At 32.5% G+C, this 24,926-nt stretch overlaps 2 protein-coding genes across 3 annotated transcripts; one reads left to right on the top strand and one right to left on the bottom strand.

Moving 5' to 3' along the window:
* Nucleotides 1-1,835: 1,835 nt before the first annotated feature.
* CSN1b (COP9 signalosome subunit 1b) lies at nucleotides 1,836-17,695 on the bottom strand. Of its 2 annotated transcripts, XM_074117764.1 has the most exons (12): nucleotides 17,532-17,695; nucleotides 17,378-17,467; nucleotides 17,119-17,300; nucleotides 15,384-15,681; nucleotides 13,522-13,605; nucleotides 11,964-12,193; nucleotides 10,564-10,669; nucleotides 6,423-6,511; nucleotides 4,930-5,059; nucleotides 4,020-4,154; nucleotides 3,906-3,944; nucleotides 1,836-1,994 (listed from the first exon to the last, which is right to left on the bottom strand). In XM_074117764.1, the coding sequence occupies exons 1-12, from the start codon at nucleotides 17,562-17,564 to the stop codon at nucleotides 1,926-1,928; spliced, it is 1,485 nt and encodes a 494-aa protein (XP_073973865.1). In that variant the 5' UTR covers nucleotides 17,565-17,695; the 3' UTR covers nucleotides 1,836-1,925. The 2 variants fall into 2 exon arrangements, with proteins under 2 accessions (XP_073973865.1, XP_073973872.1); XM_074117771.1 differs by lacking the exon at nucleotides 3,906-3,944 and having other exon boundaries at nucleotides 17,532-17,693.
* Nucleotides 17,696-17,856: 161 nt separating this feature from the next.
* Nucleotides 17,857-22,981, top strand: UQCR-C2 (Ubiquinol-cytochrome c reductase core protein 2). Its single transcript, XM_074117792.1, has 10 exons — nucleotides 17,857-18,016; nucleotides 18,211-18,356; nucleotides 18,436-18,627; nucleotides 18,712-18,826; nucleotides 18,895-18,996; nucleotides 19,076-19,193; nucleotides 20,060-20,153; nucleotides 20,236-20,446; nucleotides 22,267-22,485; nucleotides 22,745-22,981. Exons 1-10 carry the CDS (start codon nucleotides 17,975-17,977, stop codon nucleotides 22,826-22,828), a joined length of 1,323 nt encoding a protein of 440 aa, XP_073973893.1. The 5' UTR covers nucleotides 17,857-17,974; the 3' UTR covers nucleotides 22,829-22,981.
* The last annotated feature ends 1,945 nt before the right edge of the window (nucleotides 22,982-24,926 follow it).

The following is a 24,926-nucleotide window of genomic DNA, read 5'->3' as shown; positions in this document are numbered from 1 at the left end:
TATATTTCGTTAACAGATAATATAAGACCTCACATATCATGGCAATGACGTCTAATTATTATAGTTTTTAACGACTCTTAAGACCTCCACATTCTTATAGCCTAAACATTGAGGTAGTAAAAAATGAGAAAGCAATGTGCTTACTTTCCTAACCTAAACCCACGAAGTTTTTTTTGTATGGTGTTACAAATTAGATTCGTTTCTAATGGATCTTCTTATTAGGTGTGGATATCTATCTCAAGCATTGATCTTGGATCCGCTTATTTAGGGAGTTCTGGTGCTGCATCCTTGTTCGGTAACCAAAATTTTGTGGTGATAATTTATGTCACCTCAGCTATTTCAACTGCAAGCTTCGGAGAGGATTCAACTGGTCTGGATGTATCCTCTATATATATTTTTTGGCCAACATTCTACTTTATAGCTACAAAAACTTAATGATCACGCATTTACCCATTTTCCTCCCATCCAACATGTTCTGGCCTTACACCTAAAAACAAAGAGCACCATCTTTTTGGATTTTTATTACAATATATTTTAGTTTCCTTATTTTTTTCACTTACATTCGATTTTAGCTATTCAAGCTGCATGCCCAGCTGACGACCAATGAGCAACTACATATGTGTGTGTCTGTTGCACTATGTGGGGTGATCCTCTACCTTGAAAGAAATAACTGTAGAAACAATAATAATCTGGAATCCAATGAATCCGCTTGGATGTCTCAGAAAATTAAGATCCGGAATTGATTAATTTCTTTTAATTTCAGCAGCACACATGTACAGGAACAGCTTTTTCTGAAAGACAATGTTCAGTTTTCTTAGGTTTACTGAGAGATCATGCCCGGAATAAGTCCTACGATCCCGTAAGTCTTTTGAATTGGAGCTTCCGAGATCTTCACTTAGTCTAAACAAAAGGTAATTTATATTAATGACTGTCAATCATGCAAACCTTTCTACCGATGAGTAAACAATTCACTTCCATCTTCAAAGTATTTTTTCAAGGTCTTTCTTAAAAACCTCTATAAGTCATAAGGTTTGCAATGATTTATAGGATTTTACCACAATTTTTTGAATGTTTTCCAATTTTAATCTGCAAACAGAATGCAATAGTGAAAATTACAGTTTTAGTTCTTCAAGAAATCGCTCTATTTTTACCACTACATTTGTTAGTATTTTATTAAATGCCACTTTTACCGGTCATTAGAATAGGCATATAGCGGAATTTGATAGCATAAATCAATCATTTAATGTGTATCTCAAAAAACTCACTAATTCCATTGTCTTTACAGAACTTTGATCTAACTATGTTATTGATACATATTAATATATATGTACATATTTGTCAGTTTTCTTACCATCATACAAGAATATTCTTTTTAAATTGACATCAAATAATAATAGTAAAGATTTCTTTTTTCATTACTTGTATGTTTACAAATAACAAATATGATTTTTAGGACAATCCTTTTTTTTTTTTTTTTTTTTAGGGACGCATATTTCTCTTTAAACAGAGGAGGCAAGTGCAGATTTTGGCAGCTGAAACGAACCAGGATAGTTTCTTTAAATTTTGAATTTGACACGATCGTTATACTTCCTCTTACTTAATGTAGTAAGGGAAGGTAAAAATAGTACTGAGTATGTCACACATATGAACATGCTGTATCACTTTATTGCTGCGAACAGTGGTAAGATTTGCATTAAAAAAATTATTGCAGCTAATATTCAGAATATTACGTAGTCATATCAATTTTTTAGTAATTGACACTTTGAAATAAACCATGAATAACACCAAATTTTAAATTATAATAAGAATCTATATGTTGGACTTAAATGGTCAAGTTACTTCTTTTTCAATTTATTTACTTATTACTAAATGAAATATACAAGTATATAGAGTTTCAATAACAATCGCAAAATTAGTTACAAATGTTAGGGCCTTGAACTAGCCGGTGCCACTGACATCTCTCCCGCTCCTTGGCTACCATCACGTTGAGGACTCTGGACAAACAAATGTTAATAATTTAGCAAGGGAAAAATAAATAAATAACAAATGAATACGACTAAATTTGTGCTGAATGGAAATATTCAATGTCTGAATGGGGTCTCAATGAATGTAAATAATCCGTGTTTTTTAATTCGTAGTGTAATTAAGTTTCAGTATTTTTGCTTATCCCACTTGTACTGTGTGCGGTTTAGTAAGAGTAAGTTAGATGGGAAAAGGGTAATTTGTTACGATGAATGAATTTCTCGCAGAGCTGCGTCCGGACTACATTTCGGCTATATATTCGCACATCCTAAACAAAGAAACTTGTCTGCACTTAGTTTTGATTTGAACTAAACTCACACCTTTTACCTTTAATAATTTCTATTTTTAAAAATACTTTCTATTACAATATTTCTACTTTCAAAAATCTCAAAGGAACAATTTTACATTTGCAAAAGTTAATATCTATCAACAATTTATTGTGATATATTGTTAAGATGTAAATATATTGAATAAACTATCATGTAAATAAAAAAAAAACTGTTGACAAATATGAGCTAATCAAAATAAGTAACATATATGTTGTTATGGAGCCGTAACCTATAAAAGGAACTGTAACTTTTTAAAATGCAAACAAGAAAAAACATGGCATGGAAATAATAAAAAACCTGGTAGAATTCGAACCATCAAAAAATAAATATTTATAATAAATATTATTTGTATCCACAAACGGATATATTATCAAGGAAGTTAACAGTTAATGTTAACAAATCAATGGCTAAAATAGCGATCTATTATTCTGCCTTCATGTATCAGGTCAAGGAAGTATCTCATATATCAAGCAAGTATAGGGACCGGGAGGATTGCAGGACTTCAAGTCAAAGATTAACTCACACTATTTCAATCAATTTATTTACTGTTTGACTAAATTATTTTATGGCCAGCATTGCAATGAAAAAACGCCTCAGATGTTTATGCGTTTCAAATTATAATAGTATATAATATAATATACTTACATAGTAAGTATAAATTAATAGTCTTTCTCAAAATACTCAAGTTGCGGGCCTTACACAGCCACTGATGAGAACAAATCCTTATCGAAATTTTTGGCGAATAAAAACGAGTTTCCAAATACATCAAATCAGAGTTCAAAACATAAAAAAAGAACAAGCAAAGATCAATAGGTAAGCATGATACATAAAATTTCAAAATAATAAAACAGATTAGAACAAAGAGTTCCACAGTAAAAAGAAAGTAAGAGAAAATAACATTGAGAGTGTTCAGAAATTTCTATCCATAATTCGAAAATGACAATTAAACAATTAATTGTTGAAAATAATAAAAACAGATTAGAACAAAGAGTTCCACAGTAAAAAGAAAGTAAGAGAAAATAACATTGAGAGTGTTCAGAAATTTCTATCCATAATTCGAAAATGACAATTAAACCACGAAATTAGATGATAAATGTAGCATATATTTTGTCGGATGCTCGGCCGATCTAGAACACCACGATCGAGCATAATCCACGTCAGATGGGTTTAAGAAACCTAAACTAGATAAAGACGTAATGCAGTCCTGGACACAGCTCCACGATAGTGAATTTCATTTCAGTGCGACAAGGTAATGAAAGTACTTTATTGATTACATGAGAGATGATGAGGTTAAATCACAATTCATAAAATTTATCGTAAATAATTTAGAATGATGTTCCTCAAAATCGAGTACAAGTGGAGGTTTGATTTAAGTTCGTCCGTTTAAGGATAGAATTATGGCAAAATTTACAATGTTGAGTGTATGTTAGAGAGTAGTTCTCGCCGTAACATACGGCAATGCAAATATGATCTGTGGTATACTTAGAACCTTCTTTGAGTATTATGTTTCAGTAATGAGTTGGTGCGTTTTAATATCAAAAAAATCAGCAGTACCTTCATAGGCGCGTATGAGTGTGAGTTCTGGAACTGGCCCTGTTCGAATAAAAACAAATTCCAACGTTCGTATTATAAAGAATAGTGCTGTTACTTTTTTTAAAAAATCGTTACCTTAACTGCAATGTGTGCCTTCAAAAGTGCTGCTCTAAGTATCAACATTCTCGTCCTTCGCTGATAATCTTTTCCCATTTGAATAGCTTTTTCAAAGGTACCACTCCTTTGATCCATATCTTTTGCATAGAGTATCTAAAAAAAAATTTAATTCTGTTCGAACTTCAATGGTGAGCTGGGGCCAAAAGAATACATTTTCCTTAAATGTTCGACCTTTCGGTCAAATAATGTTTGTGGCGGTAGGGAAGATGGAGAGTTACCCAAAATCTTAGACGTCGAACATTTAACAAAACATATTATTTTTGGCCCAGCCGACCTTGAATTTTGTAGAAAATATGGTTAGGTCCGCAGTACTGGATTATAACTTTGATTTTATCCATGTAGCATCCATGTTTATTCAGTCAGCAAGTGTAATGAGAGGCGGTAACGTAAATAAAGTCGGAATCTCTTCACCAAACTGATTAATTACCTCTGATGATAAATGAAAGTCCGAACCCGGGCAGGGATACAGGGATCTTGTTAAGACGGATAAAATCAAAGGTATTGAATATTATGTTTTAACAACGGTAAAACATCCAGTTTATAATCAAATTTATTTATTTATAGAAATAAGAAATAGAGCTTAAATAGAAATAAGAAATAAGAGCTTAAATACAATAGAAATAAGAGCTTCTTGCAGCACACTATCGGTGAAGGACAGTGTGCACTGAAAAAAGCTCCGGGCGCCAATGACCTCAGATGCTGTTAAGCCTTAAAAAATAAAAAAAAACATTAAAATTAAAATAAGTGACTTTGTCTGTAAGAACTAGAAGGGTCGGCGCATATTGTCGAGGCCTCAGACAAGGTTATCTGAGAATTTATTACGCAATAACTACATTAAAATCTTAATACTATAAATTATTCTATTTACTTTATTATGAGAGTCTATCCTTGCTTGTATATGACCATCTAATATTAATTGCATCAATTCGTCTTCCAATGCACTAACGCTTGTATTAAGGGCTTCTGCCATTCTTCCCATATCAGCTGACTGGTAAGGGCTAGTAAAACAAACAAAACACAATACATATATATTATACTTCATTACATAAAGATTCTACCATTATAAAGCTTTGATGACAGAATACCGAATATAAAGTTAATATTAAAACTCACGCAGAATATTTTTATAAAGGCAGATGGTCAAAAAATACTGCATAAAAAGCGTACTTTCGTACTTAGACAAATGTTTTGTTTATAAAAGTAAAAGTTTCACATAGCCTGGAAAAATAAGGACTTATTCTTGTTTATAATAGTAATTCATAGCAATATCGCAGACAAAATAAATTTCCAGAAAAACGTTGCCAATCATGAGCAAAAACGGCGTTTTCACGAATTTTTTACATCTGATTCTGCAGGCCTCTTTCTTAAATATAATGATAATAATAATTAGCGTATTGGATTCTCACGCGGAGATCCCGAGTTCAAATGCAGCTGCAGGCCCTTATATTTTCTCTTATTAGGAATTTCTTATAGCTCACTTCTGGGGATGGAAAGTGTATTTGTAACAAGAGAACACTGTCCAGAAGCCAGCAGAGCACGGAAAAAAGCCTTGGGCGCCAACATCCTCAGATGCGCCTTAAATTAAATAATAATCAAAAAACTGGAATTATAATTATTAATTCTTGGAATAATTGTAAACAGTAATGTATGAAATGAGAAAACAAAAACCCATTTTCATGGACAGAGTCCATCTGCAGAGTTATATGTATGCATATATACTCGTATATATATATGCATATGTATGCATATACAATATACATGCTATGTATATTGTATATGCATACATATCTCACTTGTACTAGTAAACCAATGAAAATATAATCTTATTTCTTAAAACTTCTATTTAATTTGGATATTTGATTATTTTAAATAAATGTTTCTGCATTCATCGGCAAAGATACAAAATTTAATTAATTTACTATAATTTTGTCCATTTAAATACACAATAAATTCATATTTTGGATATATATTCTTACCGAGACATCGCACTCTAAACTAAGACATAATCGGATATATCGCTTCGCAATAAAAAGCACCTTCTAATACATTTTATAGATACTTTATGTATTGCAACAAGAAACGAGAGATATTGACCATGAAGAAAGGACCTATGGCTTGCACACTGATCCCATGACCTTGTTCTTGTGTACCCTGGCAATTCAATTATTAATTTTTAAACAACGCGTCAATATGGTGTGCCGACAGGGACCTTAGATGAAAACTAAGACTAGATGGAATCGAACCCAGGATCTCTTCGTTCTCAATCCAGAATCTATCATTGACCTAATTAGTTCTCCTTAATTATTATCATTAATTTATTGTAAATATGTATTACAGAAATGATGTTGTTCTACAACATACCTGAAATATTGAATGAGTGCTCTGTTCCTAATCTGAGTGTATAGTGTATTGACATGTGGCGCAATATACATATCTAGATACAAATTGTCCTGCAACAAAAACAAATAAAAAAACCTAATCAAATAAAGTTACAAAAGTACAGCTTAAATTCACTCTTAAGAATTGCTTAATTAATTAAGCTTAATTAGATATAGGACTTCATTTGAGCCCATATTACCTTCGGAATGCACTTTAACTTGACTAAAACACAGTCTTCATGATTCTAATTACTTTTGACGGTACACTTTTACTGTAGAGTTTTATCATTAAATGCTGTGAGTGATGGTATCAAGAACTCGTCATCGAATACCATAAAGTTTAACAATCTTATCTTATATATCTCGTAGGCAGATAAAAATTGTTGCAGACAGGAGTGAGGATATTCCACCAACACAACTTCATTCTGATCCCACTTTATTCCTCCAAGTGCGAGGAATGTATTCCCTCACACCCAAACAAGATATGCTGCTTTAGATCAATTCATTAGTTTTGTTAAAAAATTAAGTTAAGTTGTTAAGTTAGTAATGTTATCGTTGTACAAATACCAAGGTCACGTCCACAAAATAATTGGCGGAGATTTTAATTGTAGGATAGGAGATTTAAATGGTTTTGAGGACGATTTCTTTGAGGGTTTAAGTATGTGCGGAGAGCGATATGTCCTAGATAAGAAAATTAACCACAGAGGAAGATTGTTGGTGGACATTATGGAGCCCCGTGGAATGTTTGTGTGCAATGGTAGATGTACTTCCGATATACCGGGTAACTTCACTTATGTCTCTATGAATGGTAATAGCACTGTAGATCTGGTATGGACGGGCATGTCCACTTTGGATATTATTAACGATCTCGAAATTATTAATCTCTGCGAACAGTCTAATCATCTATTATGCGCACTATCGATAAATCTTAATTTTACCCTCAATAGACGTAAGACAGAAAAAATAAGAGAATGTCAAGAACTTATTAAATGGGATTGCAAAAAACTACCAACTTTTAATTTTAGTTTAAAAAATAAATATATTTATTTTAATAGCGATAACGTAAATGAGTTAAATTCAAATTTTTTGGTAGGAATTTATAATGCATTAATTAACAGTAATATGTTAGTTAAAAAGATGATATATAAAACTAAGAATAATAGCAATGTAGGAAATAATAAACAAGTATGGTTCAGTCCAGAGTTATGTGACATGAAAAGACAAGTTAGGTATAAATACAAACTTTATAGAAAAGATGTAAACAATTCTGTTCTGCTTAAAGATTATTTATTATTTAAAAAGAACTATAAGAGACGCATAAACTTAGAAAAAAATAAATATACCTCTGAATTATTAACCAAATTAGCAAATGTCAAAAATAGTAAAGATTTTTGGTTTACAGTTAAGAAATTTAATTTTAAATCTATTCAGTTGGACAATATTGAAGTAGCTAGATGGATTGAGTTTTTTAAAGATATTTACCCCCCAAGGGTCGTCTTGCCTTACACATTCCACTCTGTCTCAGACCCATTCTTGGATCGTGGTATTGAACTAACAGAATTACAATCAGCCATAAATAAACTTAAAAATAATAAATCGCCCGGCCCAGATAAATTACCTAATGAGGTATTTAGGCATCTCTCTCCAGAGTGGGAGCATTATTTATTGAATTTTTTTAATACAATTTTGGAAAAGGAAAGTGTCCCGCGATCCTGGTCTAAAATATACTTAACGTTACTTTTTAAAAAAGGAGATAAAAATTACCCTGAAAATTACCGTGGTATAGCTTTGATGAATTGCATGTGTAAAATATTCACAGGAATTTTGGCTGGAAGAATATATGAATGGGCAGAGGCAAATAATATCTTTCTAGAAGAACAAGCCGGATTTAGAAAAGGGCGTGGCTGTAACGATCACTTATTTACACTCGGCGCTATGCTAAATATCCACACAAGGCTTAAGAAAAGTTCTTTTCTTGGCGTATTCATAGATTTTAAAAAAGCATTTGACTCGATTGACCAAGAAAAACTGTGGTATAAATTATATTATATAGGAGTCAATGGGAAGATAATTCGTATTATTAAGGATTTATACAATAATGCGGGTATGTACTTGAAACATAAAAATCACTCTGAGGAGATAGAAGTCACGCAAGGTGTACTCCAGGGGGACTGCTTAAGTCCACTTCTTTTTATTCTGTATATAAACGATATCGTTAAATTTTTTGAACAGTGTAAAGCTGTCGGACTGAACGTAAACAACAGGAAAGAAATCATAATGTTATTGTTCGCGGATGATGTGGTACTGTTTGGCCAATCTTGGAGCGACGCGGTTAGTAAATTGAAAATATTAGATAAATATTGCACTAATAATGCTATAACCCTGAATCCAAATAAAACAAAAATAGTCCCTTTTTGCTCCTCAAATAAATCAAAAAAGTATAAAAATATTTTTTGGAATGATAAACCACTGCAATTTGATAATAAATATATCTATCTCGGAGTACCATTTACCTCCAACTCTAAATTTAAATGTGCCGCTCTGCATTTTCTAAGCAAAACTATACCCCAGATAGGCAAAGTAATTAACATATTGTGTAAGAGTAAATGTGATTCTTGGGAGCCAAGGGTGAAGCTTTTTGATGCCATTGTTGCGGGCACACTTCTGTATGGCTCTGAAATCTGGGCCCCGCAACACTTGGAAATTGTGGAGAGAGCTCAAGTCAGATATTTTAAACAATTGTTTTGCTGGCCAAAAAACACACCTGACTATTTAGTTAGATTGGAAACGGGGAGGCCACACTTGAGTCTGTCAGTTTTTAAAAGATTATTGTCTAACTGGATCAGAATTCTATCTATGGACGAAACTAGGTTACCAAAGCAATGTTGGAATAAGTTGAAAGAGTTGGATGGTAAAGAAAATAATAAAGCAGCACAAAATTTTTTCACTCAATTGCGCCTCTGGCTCAGTGTTATTGGGGAACCAAACATTATTTACAACTACGATGCAGATAATATCAAAAGAAAAGTTTCGGATTTAATAGAGAGATGGTACAATCACTCTATCTCAGTTGATATACAGAGAGCAATTAATTCAAGCTACAGTGCCGTCTATAGAGACATAAGTGGGTTGGGTATGATGGAAGATTATATAATGTATAGATGCTCCATTGATAAGATAAGAGTGGTTAGCCAAGTACGAGTGAGTGGAGACAAGACTATTCGAATTTGGAACAGAAGCGGAGGTTACCACTCTGTCGACACTAGCACCCTCTGTAATATATGCAATATGAATTTGGAGGAAAATCTGGAACATATCTTGCTCCAGTGCCCCATATACAACCCCATAAGGGATCACCATCTCGCCAGTTTTATTACAAATTCAAAAAATAATTTGGTGAATATATTGACCATTGATTCACCAATAAAATTAAATAAATTATATTACTTTATTATTGAAGCATTCAAACTAAGATCTTTTTTAATTAATGAATGATGAAGAGGCCAATAATGTGAGAAAGTGTTGAATTTCTTTATTTTCCGTCTTTATGTTTGTATATTACTATTTTTATGAGATTGTATATGTTTAAGTGTAGGTGTCGTTTATTTTTTCTTTTTGTTCAATCTCTTTTGTTTTTGTATTTATTTAAACATTATAAGCGTACTTTAGTTCTAATTGTATGATATAAAAATAATTTTGATTTTATTTATAAATTTATTTCAAACTATAATTTATGTTATACCACAATTTTGTACAGAACCCTGTAATGTGAAGTATTTTCACGAAATACAGAATTTATCTATCTATCTATCTATCTATCTAAATACCAAGGTCATTTTGCGAAGTTCTGATTTTGTTTGAGATAAACACTCAGTCAGACGAATAAACGCTCTTTTACGTATTTTCACGAAAAACTCAAACTCAAAATTCAATACAATTGCAATAATTTCAGCTACGAACAGTTTCAGAGGATAAAAATAACAGTTTTAATTTCATAGAATCAAATTTTCTAAGTTGACTCCAAAAATTTACTTAATCCGAAAGTTCCTAATTTACACAACACTTAAAATAGTTCATTACCTTTGTTTCTTTAATAACATTTAATATTAACAAAAAAACTTTACCTTTATATCATCAAGAAGCTTCAAACATGTAGCATATTTCGATTCATAAAATTTAAAAATAATGTCCCTTAACTGTGGTTCAAGTTCCAAAAACAGCTTGAAGGAGCTAAACATATAGGGTTATAATAATTAATTCTAAGTAATATTAGTTTCTTTAAATATTAATTAATTACTCTACTTTTTGTACTGTAATCAATCAATTAAGAATTATATTTTAATTTTATTGAGAAAATCTAATAAAAGTTTCTAAAATACATGACGATAAAATTCAGATTCCACTCAGATAAAATCATTTTTAAAATATATTTTATTTAAATTAATTTTTTTTTTTAATTTAAGGCGCATCGACAACTATGGTTATTGGCACCCGGAGCTTTTTGCAGTGCACTACCAGCATCAGGAACAGCTCTCGGTTACAAACAACTGTTAGAAGCTCGTAGGAAGAGAAAATCTATGGGGCAGCAGTTGAATTCGAATCGGGACCTCCTCAAGGGAATCCAATACACTAACCACATAGGTAATCCCTTCCCTGATAGAAATTATAATGATATGAGAATGGTTCACTAAAAAAAATAATAAAATTCCCTAGTTGCCATGAAAATACATTTCAAAAGTACAAAGATGAGGTTGTTGAAATTTGAGCAACTAGCAATGGAATAATCCTGCTGGATTGATTTATGAAGGTATATCAATGCTGGTCGATAATGGAAGAGCTTAGGTAAGTAAGAGTAAATTAATATAAAGTAAAGCAAATTTTTTTTAGCCGAGTTTTACGCCCAACTATCGATCATGTGACTTGGACAAAGGGGACAGCTGACATACTTGACAAATCCAAGAACGAGAATCAAATCCAGGACCACAATACAACTCAGCTTTGCGGTCTGCGCTGAAGTGCAACTCTTCACAGTTTTTTGTTCTATCTTATGTAGAGGCTATGCTGATATTTTCTTATCGTTTTAATTTTATAATGTGTTCCGCCGAAACAAGTACGATTAATTGACCGCAATGAGACTCAAATTTGATCGAGGCGATGCCACAAGAAACAATATTACATGATTTGGACATTCGCAATATCCTCCTTTTCAGGAGAAAAAAAAAACCATAACTAAGTTTCATACAGTCAAGATACAGTTCATCCTTAACATAAACATTGGAAGGTTGGCAGCGAGATGAGAAGCAGAGGAAAAAATACACTTGGATTTGCTGTTACAACTTATCCATTTTTTGAAATGGCTTAAAAGAAAACATTTATAACCAAGATAAAATTTATATGAAGATACAACACCGTATTCGAGTAAGTTTCAAAATCACCGAAAAAGTCCATTTAAAATAAATAAATAAATTGTAAAGATCTAAAAGAATAATTCAAAAGAAAATTTGACAAGTTGTGATTATTTTACCTGCTAAATATCACATATTTTTGCAAATCAGCTCTATCGAAAGTAGCCAAAGCGCAAAGGCCTCCATAGACAGCAATATTGTTTGGGCTAAGCAACTCAGGAAAATCAGAATGATCAAGATTGGCTTGGAGAAATTGCTTCGCGGCTTGTTTATACTTTTTAGTTGCTAATTCGGCGAGCCCTGCAGCACATTTCAGTTTTCCTATTACTTGCTGATTACTCTCTTTTCCCTGAAAATGTAAAAAAGGTTAAACATTCATGCAATAGTGGTAAGGGTATTAATACTGTCGCGAAACTGCAGCATCCCCATTAATAATATCAATCGTTTCCATTTTTACTGTCTAAATCAGCGTTCGGCAACCTTTGGCGTATTTCGGCCCTAAAATAAGAACAAAATTATACGGCGTCATAAAAAAAAAAATGCAAGTGCAGGACAATAATTTTATTTTACGAACATGTAACGATTTTATTTATTTCAGTTGTACTGGTTTTAAAAATGTGAAGCTAGTTTCAGTAGAATTTAGTTATAAATGCAATGGCTTTTCACGTAAATAAGTGGCCGCAAATAGTTTTTAAACGCCCTAGATTGGGTTACACCCCCAGTCGTTGCGATCCGCTAGTCTAAATTCCATTAATGAAGCATCGTTTGTGCCCCTTTCGAAAAAAAAAAACAAATCAAAAAAAGAAGTCAGTACCACTTATTCTTTTGGTTTTAATTTAAGGGTTAGCTGGGCATGTTTGCCTAAACGTAGTATCAAATTTAAACATTTTGCAATTTTTTATATAATTCTCTCTTTTACCGTCCAACACGCGCGCATGCACCTGTATTGCATTCAAACATTATTTAAATGTACAGTGAAGCTGTGTTTTGTAGTTGTGCCACTTCGTTGTTTGAGTATGAAACATTGTTTAGGTGAATGAAAAACTTGTACTTGAAGATTTTTAGGGATTTTATAAGTCGTTGGATAAGAATTACCTGCAGGTTAGTCGTAAGCGACAAGTCCTAAATTAAAGTAGGATATTTTAAGGGTTTTGCTTTCAGCTATAACTTTCGTAGTTTTTGAGAATTAGATGGATAGGGTAATTATTATAGTTTCTTTAGCTGTTTTGAGATTGTTACTTGAAAGAGGATTATATAGCATACATTAATTATTTTATGAACTTTTTTCTTTCATATAAAACACAGTCTGAAAGAAATTTAATTCTTCCAGAGTATGAAAGAGTATGCTGCGTGAGATTAGTGAGCCAGGAAAAGCTACTCCATTACAGTGATCTTAACTTTCAGATGTGTGGGAAATGAGTAAAAGTAATGCCAGCTTTTGTAGACGGGCTTTACGCCATTACCAAATAGGGGACTTTAACGGAGTGGTTAACATATTTTACATTACTCTTTAAATCAGATTTTATTATGCAACAATTTAAATAAAATCTAAAGGCAAGAGCTTAAATAAACGCACAATACATCTTAGTTTTGTGGTTAAAATGTTTATTTCCTATTAGCAAGAAAATGAAAGAAAAATGAATACTAAATTAAATAAAACTACGCTAAATAAATTACCTGAGAGTCAGAAAAATCTGGCGTAAGTTCAGCCTTGTTGACGTAGCTTAAGACGTGCGACCAATTCTGAAGATAAACGCTCACCTGTAACAAATATTTAATTCATTTCTAATGTCATAAGTTCAAATAAGACTTTATAATATATTTACATGCACTAATTAATAAGTGTAGAGCTTAAATTTCAAAATTAATTTTAATAATGTTTAATTTAAGGTATGAAATTGGTGAGCTAGTATTTACTCATTTCTGACAGATAAGCAAAATGAGATAAAAGAGAATCCACCTAAGTGAAGTATTTAAGAGACAACTTACTGGTGCAAGTAGTTTGTATCTGTCTAGAAACAAGGAACTTATGCTCTTTTCATTTTATTTAAATGTTAAATATCCAACAATTAAGAGCCTTGCATAAATTTTGAAGTGATGTAAATTATAATAACTTAACATTTTAGAACAATTATGATTAGGCCTCTTTTAGTAGAGATGGAGACTGCAGTACACATTAAAAATAGAACTATGTGGATTGGTCAATTGGTCAACGATGCCACTCTCTTTCGACTTTCATTACCCTTTTGGTTAACAGTTAATTCGAAAATAACAGTGATTCGTACCTTCTGATTTCGGAAAATCCCATTCCTTAACAATGATACATTGATTTTGTAAGTCTACTTCGGCCAATGAAACCTCTATAAAAACCAAAATTAATAAATATTTCTTGAAGAGATAGATTAACGATCCCATAAAGGGTGGAAACCGTGAACCGCGTTAAGTTCCTAAGTTTCATCTTGTCTCCATGCTTTTTTGCCCACTTAATATAAAATGTCAATCGCCAAATTCGAATTAAATAGGATTCGGTCTCATTTATATTTTAAAAAATTGCCTCTTCTGCGAAACATTATTTCTCCTGAGTTCTTGGTAGAGTTTTATCCATTTTTAATACTGCCTCTGGACACTATCTCTTGTCAACCAATGTAAATCGAAAATTATGATATACCACAAGCTTGAATGATAATAATATCATTATTGCTCATTATTCATATTAGGACCAAATCACCTTCCCTAAGGAAACTTAACTTAGCTAAACGATTGTTTTTGTGCACCTCAATCAACATTTTCAGTACCCAGCGTGAACACAACTTTCGATAATTTAAGCATATAGTACAATTTCATATTGACACCTGAGGAAACTCAATTGATAACGATGAAATCATAAAGCGTCTGTTCTCTTTCACTTTTTAGTCAATTTTCTGCACCAAATCATCAGTAAACGTCTGAAGATCGCCCAATTCGTTATCATCATAAATATTCGTACGGTCATCCATGAAAGCTATAACGCATTTCCGTACTATTCCACTGCTATAATGCTTTCTCCCTAAGTTTCATTGATCCCACGATAAATTTCCGCCGCTTTCACACCTTTGGTACTAATAAAAGAATTACAGCGCGTATATCACAATCGAGAGGCATTTTAAATACAAACAAACTAAACACGGTCGAATTTTTCGTCATAGCGACTGGTTTCTTTCTGATAGATTTAGGTACACAGCGCACATGCGCCAAATGCTATCCAAAATGCAAATGCAGCACTGCAGCGGCCGAATTTCGAAACGGTGTTACTTAAAAAACACTCCTCGTATAATATATATATATATATATATATATATATATATATATATATATATATATATATGTGTGTGTGTAATATGAACTTATACTTCCCCTCTATATTATCTTTTAGTCCCGCTCTCACTATCAAACACGCATATGCGCCGAGAAATAGAGAAAGGACTAAACGATAATGCCAAAAACACACAAACCACAGAATAATTCATAATCATCGAGAAAAAATAAAATTTGAGCTCAACCTTAATAACATTCAAACACATGTTTACAACATGTTTGCCACTGGTACAATAATCTCTTGCTCTAGAGTAACACTTAAGAGCATTGGAAAGGTCACCACAATCGAGATGATGATCACCAAGATCATCGTTTCCTCGTCTAATAGACTCTTTTATAGAATTGCTTTTATAATTCTTGAGATCGGAATCTAACTTTTCCAGTTTAAGAGCTGCTTTTTTGGCTTTATTGTCAACCCAGGAAGGATCCATTGGAGGGACATCTACCGGACCACCTCCAGCAACATCAGGTAAAGACAATCCCCTGAAAAAAGTAAATAAATAAGAATTTATAGAGAAGAGTAAATATTTAAATAAGTATAGACAGAATAGCTGTACTTAAATGTCTCATATTAAAATTAAGTAGTAAGTTGTTTTGTTCTCATTCCAGCTCACTCACTCAATCATCTTCCTCTTACTGTGAATATGTTTGAGGATGAGAGAGCACGACTGTTTATGTGTCGCAAGGAAATGGTTGTTTCAGACAGGTATCATTCGGCTGTCAAATGGTCTTTTGTTTTTTATCAAAGGATCTCGACTAATTAAGTAGAATCTAACGGATTAAGAAATAACAGTTTTTTTTTTCATCACGTAGATTATACCAATGGTTTCTTTGTCTTATTTCCTAAATTATTATGTAAATAACCTACCTATATGTTTTATGGATAAAATAATTTTATTAGCAGTCAACAAATACAATTAAGTAACAAAACATTAATTAAAATTAAACGTATAACTGTCATTATAAAAAAGGTGGGAACCATTCATTTGCGTCAAATAATCATTACTACATGCCTTTGGCTTAGAATACAGTTTTTATCAGTAATAGCAAAGTTAGGAGGTCTTTATGAGTTGTTCGAAATAATAACAGTAGAATAAAATCGAGATATAAACGCGAATCCCTAATCTTGTTATTGGTAAAGTATGTATTAACAGATGTGTACATTAGTAAAGAAAATTTACTTACCATCGTAAGTATGAAATTCTAAGTATTGCCATTATAAACAAATAGCTACATAATATTCGCTAGAAACTCAGCCAGATACTGACTAGGCAAATGACATTTAACAGAATGGTCATAAAGTCATTTGCTAAGCAGGATATCTGCCAAAGTGAATATTATATGCCTAAAATAATCATTTGCCAGAGACACATGCACTCCTGCGACACATTTTCATTAAATTCCACAAAATAATTTAACATTAAAATTCAATATATTAGTTCCACCAATTTTAATACAAGAATAAAAAAAAACAACTAATCAGGAAAAGTCTCTTAGGGATCTTGTCGTCCCTGCAGGTTTCTTTCACTAACACTATTTGACATTGATATTCTTCAAATCTACAGCATTCCTCGCAGAAATCCTAAATCACAAGTACAACTACTTGGTTTTTGTTGGTCTACAAACTTTCAGCCACCACTCACACTTAATGTACACCTTACACTGAGACCGTGTACAACGAACTTACAACCGCAACAGACCTTTTAGGTTGCAGCTTGGCTTAATATCCCTTCCTGAACACACTACTAGAAAATAATGAAAAAGTATAAATCTGAAGATATTAATTATTACAATAATTGTGCAGGACTATACGGTTTATGAATTAATAATCAGTTTGTAATTAAAAATAATTTATAGTAGAAAAACTTAAGAAAAGTATATTCCTCGAATTGTCTAAGTTCTGATATAAACATTATTTACCCAATACATTGTTGTAATTTTTTGTGTAACTGCTGGTACAGATTGACATTGTAAGTATTTGTAACATATGAGATAGCCATTTTAAGAGCCTCCACCCTTAATGTAGGGCAATGATCAGCTATGTATATAAGTCGATATAGCCTGGCTAACCCGGTGTAACTGTTAGCATAAACTTCTAAATCCTGTGAACAAACATCTTAAACTTAGGAGCGCTGTAATAATGGTTCACTTAGAATAAATAAAAAAAAACTGAACTTACTAAAGTAGGGTTCTCAACGAGATAAGGATCTTCTTCAGTATTATCATTGTCTTCTGGTGGAGCATCTACTTGCATCGGCTCCACACAGTTCTGAGAAGCCAAAGACATTAAAAAAGGTATAAGTTAGGGATTACATCAATTAAAGATCACTTACTTGATACATCGCAGCTGGTTGCATGGGTGACATTTCAATTTTTAAATTAAACTCACATTGAAGTAAATGTTTTAATTAGAATAAGTGTAAGTTAACAGTTATGATACATTTGACTAGAAATTAATGTACAAAAGTAATACGCTATAACCTCAACACAGTGATGTTCGTTGCTTGAAGAGAACGTTTTTTATTTTAATAAAAATAATGACTAGAATTCAATTTATTTATCTAGAATTATTAATGAATATTAAAATGGTGCACTCAAATTAAATAGTTCGCTTTTGTTTAGAATAAAATTTGTGGCATTCTATAATTTTTACTATTTAGGTGGCTAAACTGCCTTAATTTTCTAGGATTAGTTCTGGAAATTGGGCCCATATTATTTTATTTTATCAAGATAAAAAGTGTTGAAAGTTAGAAATTTTGCAGCGATCTTTCGCAAGATGGTGATGAATGCATCTAAAACCTTTCTGCTCTCTTTGACGGTAAGAAAATTTTTACATATCCACTTATATATTTCACTTTAACCTTTCTGTTTCAGAAAATTAAGAAATTTTTGCACAGTTAATTTATTATCTGCTTTCAAGCTATAAATCAATATTAATTGAACTTATCAGTTTCAGTTTGCAAAATAGATTCAACTATAATTTCAAAAAATTTAATTTTTTTTTCTTAATAGAAACGAAGTTATGTTGCTGCTGCAAGTCCTAAGGCAGCTTCATGCCCTTCAAAGGAGATCCAAGTTACCACCTTACCAAACAAGTTGACTATAGCATCCTTAGAATCTCCTACACCAGGACTGTGCAAGGTTGCAGTTGCAATTAGGTACATAGTTATACGTTCTTACATAAGGCTCAGAAAAATATACCTATGTCTTACCTTATTGTATTTTATTTCATACTAGGGCTGGAAGTCGTTATGAAAAGCCTGATAATTTAGGAGTTAGTCATGTTTTGCGCAGTTCAGCAGGCCTAACCACTAAGTGTGCATCTCATTTTGCCATTTCTAAAAACATTCAACAAATTGGCGCAACTCTTAGTGCAACAACTGATAGAGAAACCATTGTATATACACTAGAAACCACCAATGAGAATGTGTACGTACAAAAAGCTTGTCCAACAGATTTCATTCAATAACTCCTTTATCTGATTATAGAGTTATTGTTTCAATATTTTTAAAGGGAGTGTGGCTTGCAGTACTTGAAGTATGCTATAGTAGGTCAAGAATTCAGACCTTGGGAGTTGTCGGACAATATTCCTCGTATTAAATATGAGGTTGCAATAGTTCCACCTCAGGTATGCATTTGTTTCAAGTTCCTTAGTGACTTTTATTACCTTAGTATATCCAGAATATTTCCGTTTAGGCTAAAGTGGTCGATATGATACACAAAGCAGCTTATAGAACTGGTCTTGGTAACTCTGTATTTGTCAAGAAATACAACATAAGAAAAATTGGAACAGAAACCGTAAGTAGATGGTATAGTTTTGTAATTTTGTTTATCTAATAAATTTTTTATTTGGGAATATCTACTTTCTTTTTTTTAGTTGCAACACTATGTTTCTTCTAATTTTTTAACAAACAAAACATCTGTGGCTGGTGTTGGAGTGGACCACGTTACTCTTACGCACTTCGGAGAGGCTCTTGGATTTAGCACAGACGAGGGTGATCTATGTGTTTAAAATTTCTAGTTTAAAAATAGGTTTTTAAATCTACCAAGAGACTTTGCATATTCCCCCCTCCAAATTATTCTTACCAAAAAATTGTAGACAACTAACTTCATACTTAAACACACATATACAGGGTGTTCATTTTAAGACGGCTCAAACGCAATTCATGCTTAAACGGTTGTTCTGAGCGAAAAATGGTAGAGGAAAAATTTGTTGCCCGTCACCGCTAGTTTCAGAATATGTGACTTGATTTTAGATCCCGTGGCTTCAGTCGGAAATCTGTAACGTCGAATAACTCTAGCCTGCCTAGATCTTGACTTCGCCACCGGAAGTGCTGCTACAAGCAAAGCGTGGGAGTCCAGAGTTTTGACTTGCCTATCCGTTAATTGTGCCTAGTTTGAACAGATTCTTTAAAAAAAATAACATAATTTTGACAATAAACTGTTTGTTTTTCATATTTTAAATTACTATAACTTTTGAAAAACTTAACCGATTTCAAAAAAATGTTTTTTGTTGTTTTTAGGAGCTCAAATACTACAAAAATATGCAACAAAAACTATAACGTTCCATTTGAAAAACAAAAGTTGGATACTGTATCTCGAGATACAAGGGTTTAAAAAAATGGGTCAATCACTGAAAATAAACTAGACTAAAAATTATTAAATACGTGTTTTTTATTTTTTCGAAATTTCCCGCCGTTTAAAAAAAAAATGGGTGGAGCATATAACTCTGGTCACCCTGTATATTTGTTTTTAGTTGGTATTAAAGTTCAGAAAAGTCAAAAAAGTGTATTTAATTATTTTCTCTTAAAGTGCAGATTCTGTCATTTCTCATTAATAAAAACAAACAGTACATTTTCAGGTGAGACTATCAAAGCCAAATATTATGGTGGAGAACTAAGAAAGGACACTGATTCGCGCTTAGCGCATATAATTATTGCAGGAGAAAGTGCTGGGTAAGCATTTGATCGTATTAAGAAGAAGTAATAAAACGTTATTGAAGAAAATATGAAAAATTTGTTAATTTCGTTAATTTAGGCTGAGCAAAAAGGAAGTGTTCGCTTATGCAGTCCTACGTCTTGCATTGGGCTGTGGGCCAAGCATCAAGCGTGGTGCAGGCAATAGCCCTCTTTGCAAAGCTGTAGCTAACAGTTTAGGGCCTTCAACTGCACAAGCTTTAGCTATGGCACATTCAGATTCAGGGTTATTTGGAGTATTGATTTCTTGTCTACCAGAAGATGCTAACCATGTTAGTAAAATATTTTACTAAGATTAATTTAGTTAGTAAGATGTAACTTTTTGTACAATTCTTTTAGTATTCAAGTATGCAACTTTTCTTATTTTAGTTGTTAGTTGAAATTTCTTTATTTTCTTTGTAACTGTTATAAAAGGGAACTTCTATAATTACAAAGTTGAGCGAATTAAGTATGCTAACTTATCTTTTTTGATACCTATAAATTGATGCAAATCTACTTCGATTAATTATCAAACTTAGGAACGATTTTAATTGAGAAAGTTGATTGTAAATTTTTATTAAGTTAGATTTCCAATGGAAGTGTAAAAAAAAATCGGAAAGCAGAAGTTTAAAATAAAAAAATTGCAACTTTTCAACTCATCTAACAACACATCTCGGAAGTGTTCTCTCTTCTTAAGAAAATAATAGACTTCCCATTCTCCGACACTACCAGCAAACTGTTTCTCAGTTCCTACATGATAGGCTGCAGGGATTGAGCCCTTACCTTTCTAAGTTAATAATTATGAAAGAAGCTGTATGAAGAACAGCTTGGGTTCGGCACTTTAAGAGGATTTAATTTTTGTAATTTGGCAATAATCAGAAAACGTTATTTGCAAAGACCAAGAAATGGTCTGCGGCTTGATAGATCTATCAAAAGCAATAGGGGATTTGGAGGTCATTGAAATAGACCTGGAACACTGAAGCCCTCTGACAAAAGCCTTTCTTAAGTGCGAAAAATATTATTAGGACTTCTAACACTGCTCCAAGGAACCACGCTTAAAGATAAGGCTGAAGTTGAGCCTTAAACATGCTACCTTTTTAAGTTAGTATTTATAAACTCAGCTTGAAAAAAATCATCAGTTAAATAAGGCTTTCCACTTCTTTAATGGAGTTAGAGCTCGGTTCGTTTTTTTCTGCCCGCGTTTGCTGTTGAATTTGTAGTTTAGCAAATAATGACCACAATCTTTAATTAAAATTGGTGTATAAAAGAATTACTGAAGGAGATAAGGTGGAAATATATATTAATTCAGAAAGTCAAACAGTATAAAATAAGGAAAGAAATCATGAGAGTTGTTAGCTTGGATAGTGTTAGACTCGAGCAAGTTGGAAATTTAAATAATTACCCTGTAGATGCTCACATCCATTAAGATTGATATGTAGATAAATAGAATAGCTCAGCTGAATATGTAGGGTTCAACTGTGCAATGTGACTGCAAAGATGTATTATGTAGGACAAATCCCAGTAGCTCACCCCTCCTGATCTGCTAAAATGCTATCACTTTCCAGACCCAGCTTCTTCTGGTGCAGAGCTGATAATGTCCATCAGCTTATAGCTCCTATACACTCAAGCTCTCCGTGTGCACACCTAACACAACCCGTATTTTCTTAAGATAGCTCTCCCAGATTAAGAGAAATCAAGCTTTCCAGGGAAGTTGCTGGAACATTTTCAACAGAGGCTTTCTCTCAAAAAAGCTATCAAAAAGACAAAAATAGGGGTATGTAGAAGGACTGCGTCCTGAACATGTCTCAAGCGAGTCTAGAAATAAGAAATTTTCGCCGAGGAAAAGTCCGAAGATTTTTTAAATTTTTATATTGTTTTGTATTCATAAATGCTGGTATAATTTTCAATTACGGCAGTGTATTTATCTAATTTAGAGTTAAGCCCGATAATTTGACTATTTGGAGTTAAGCCCGACAGTAAAATAGAAATTACGTTGCTTTATTAAAGATGAGTATCAATTGTAAATTAAGTCCTCAGATGTAGTGCACCTTTAAACAAATATTTTTGTTAATATTAAATTGATATAACATTTTGAATTTATCTTGTATTTTAGATTATTCCATCAGTAATGAAGGCTTTGAAAAGTGGGGTAACAGACGCTGACGTAAAAAGAGCTAAGGCTATGTTAACAACTCAGTTACTGTATTGTTCCGAATCTGCAGATACCTTGTTGAACGACATCGTGAATCAGTGCGCGTTAATGGGTGGCGCTAAAACTCCTGCGCTGCTGGTCTCAGATATTGCTGCAGTTACTACTGCTGAAGTCCAGCAGGTTAGTATATGGTTTTTTTAAATTTGAACGTAACCTACTTGAAATATATGAAATTACGATTCTGGATTGATTATCCTTCTGAAATAATCCAGCGAAAAAATGTTTTTTTCACATCTTTCGTATTAAAACTAAAGAGTAAAACCTTGATCTATCAAAAGCTGACAAAAAGAAAATTTCACTCAACTTTTGCTTCCTTAGATTACCCAACAATATTCTTATTTATCGCCAAGTTTATTTATTTGTTTCTGTTTTGTTACAGGCTCTCCAAAAAATACTAAATGGAAAGAAATCTATGGCCGCTATTGGAAATATCCATAATGTACCCTACCTTTCTGACTTATAATTTAAGAAGTAGTATTAAATAATGTTATTTATAATTTGTTGTCTTACTGTTATGAGAGGTATTTCATTCAAGAATTGTACCGTTTAATGTACATAAATATATAAACCACGTAATAGTGCATAAATACTAAACAAGATCTATTTTCTTCAGATATTCAGTATTGTTACATTAATTGTAGGTTAAAGTCTATTAAGTTCAAAGGCACACACAACCAAATAGTGCCTATATACATCACTATTATTATTATTTTTTTTTTTTATGATTTAAGTTAAGGCGCGTCAACATCTAAGGTTATTGGCGCCCGGAGCTTTTTTCAGTGCACTGCCGGCCTCCGGACAGTGTTCTCTCGTTACAGACAACACTGACCATCACCGGACAGTGAGCTGTAAGAAGCTCCTAGGAAGAGAAAATCTAAGGGTCAGCTGCTGGATTCGAACCCGGGACCTCCGCGTGGGAGTCCAGTATGCTAACCTCATAGCTAATCCCTTCTCTTATTATTATTATTGTTTTTATTATTATTATTATAAAACCAATTTGTTCCACATTCGATCAATCAAAATCTAGATGCTAGATGACATCAATGAAAAGAAAGAAGGAATCTACTCACTTCCGAAGTTCCTCGGGTTTTTGTATTTTCTCTAGGGTAGCTGAAAAAAGAAATGGCAGAACTAATAATATAAGAAGCACCGTCAAAAAAATTTCAAACATACTTAACAAAGTGTTGTGGGTTTAAAAAATATTTAATCGGTGAAAATACTGGTTCCAGGCATTTAAAGTTTCAATAGATTCTCTGATTTTTTTTGTGAAGCCCTCAAAGATTTTCTGTGAAATAAAATTGCTATCTTAATGTTAATTGATTTTTTAAAACATGGTTCAATAGAAGTTCAAATAACAATAAACAAGAGTTTCAGTTTCCGTTCATTAGGATATATATTAAACATAGAATATGTTTTTAAAGGCCGGGTATGAAATGAAAAATATCTTTTTGGCGTTTACAAAAGTGTCCATTTATAATTTTCATGTAAATCAGGACAATAATCAATTTTATCTAGTGTCTCACACACACACACACACAACTTTTCTCCTTGATATTTGTTCTACAAACAATTGCATTTTTTAATAGATATTATTTTGCGTAGAAACACATAAAAAAACGACTTTTTTCTGTATACCAGTTTCCTAAAAACTCACTTTTTACTAAACGTTTCAGGCGCCACGTTAGCCGAGCAGTTAGAGGCAAGACAAGCTATTGTCTATTGCGGTACTGGGTTCGATTCCCGGTCTAGGCCTTGGAGTTTATTTAATGTTTAATATGAGAACTGTGTCACAAAGTATGTTTGCTAATCTCTTCCGTCCACACACCTAATTGGTAGTTGGACGTAAAGCCTATCCAGAATAAATAGGCAATATTTTGCTTTTTTTACTAAACGTTTCTTTGTAAAATTAAATAATGTGTTATAGCGCTGACGCGACTTTTCACTAAGCTTTTTTTCAGTGTTAATATTTGTCTGAATGCTTTCTTTTGACAGTCGGGAGTTGCTTTTTATTTATTTATTTATTTAAAGTGTTGGATGGAGTAATCCTTTTTTTTTTTCTTTTTTTTTTTGACTTTAGTAAACCAATGAAATATAGGGATCTTGCAGGCGATCACCATATTCAAGAATTTGTGTGTCATAACATATTTACTCTAGCTTTTGCACCTAAAGAAAATATAAGGAGAGCATCTGTCCGAGAATGAAATAAATGAAACTATATAACACGAGGAACTATTCATTCATATGTCGATGACAGCAGGGTTTGGTTAATTAATACGCACGGAGGGCTAAACATTTTGATCCAGTATTTACTTAAGATATTTGGGATCTGAGGAAAGAGAAATAAAACATGTTTTGAAAAGCTATTACCTAATACGATTGAGTCGGGGTAAGTAAGAAATAAGTGAAAAATAAAATCTGTATTCATTATTAGAAAACAAAAAATATTCATGTATTTGGAGCATATATTTGAAAAGTCCTCACTCCACGAAAATGGGGATATGAGACATAGCTGTCCTTTCTGCTAGATAAATAATGCTCAAAAATTTTTATGAAGTACATTC

This window comes from Rhodnius prolixus, unplaced genomic scaffold, assembly GCF_049639745.1.
Source record: "Rhodnius prolixus isolate KJV_2025 unplaced genomic scaffold, Rpr scaffold_1, whole genome shotgun sequence".
In the NCBI taxonomy this organism is placed as follows: Eukaryota; Metazoa; Arthropoda; class Insecta; order Hemiptera; family Reduviidae; genus Rhodnius; species Rhodnius prolixus.
Note: the sequence above shows the minus strand (reverse complement) of the source record. Positions and strands in the feature narration are given on the sequence as shown.

What these genes read in the sequence shown, in the direction of transcription:
- CSN1b (XM_074117764.1), bottom strand. Translation starts at nt 17,564, where the DNA reads ATGTCACCCATGCAACCAGCTGCGATGTATCAA. An exon ending in AGCTTCTTGATGATATAAAG is followed by an intron (nt 6,512 to 10,563) that starts GTAAAGTTTTTT and finishes TTTTTGTTGCAG; the next exon opens with GACAATTTGTATCTAGATAT. An exon ending in AGGCACACATTGCAGTTAAG is followed by an intron (nt 3,945 to 4,019) that starts GTAACGATTTTT and finishes TTATTCGAACAG; the next exon opens with GGCCAGTTCCAGAACTCACA.
- UQCR-C2 (XM_074117792.1), top strand. Translation starts at nt 17,975, where the DNA reads ATGGTGATGAATGCATCTAAAACCTTTCTGCTCTCTTTGACG. An exon ending in TGGATTTAGCACAGACGAGG is followed by an intron (nt 19,194 to 20,059) that starts GTGATCTATGTG and finishes GTACATTTTCAG; the next exon opens with GTGAGACTATCAAAGCCAAA. An exon ending in CTACTGCTGAAGTCCAGCAG is followed by an intron (nt 22,486 to 22,744) that starts GTTAGTATATGG and finishes GTTTTGTTACAG; the next exon opens with GCTCTCCAAAAAATACTAAA.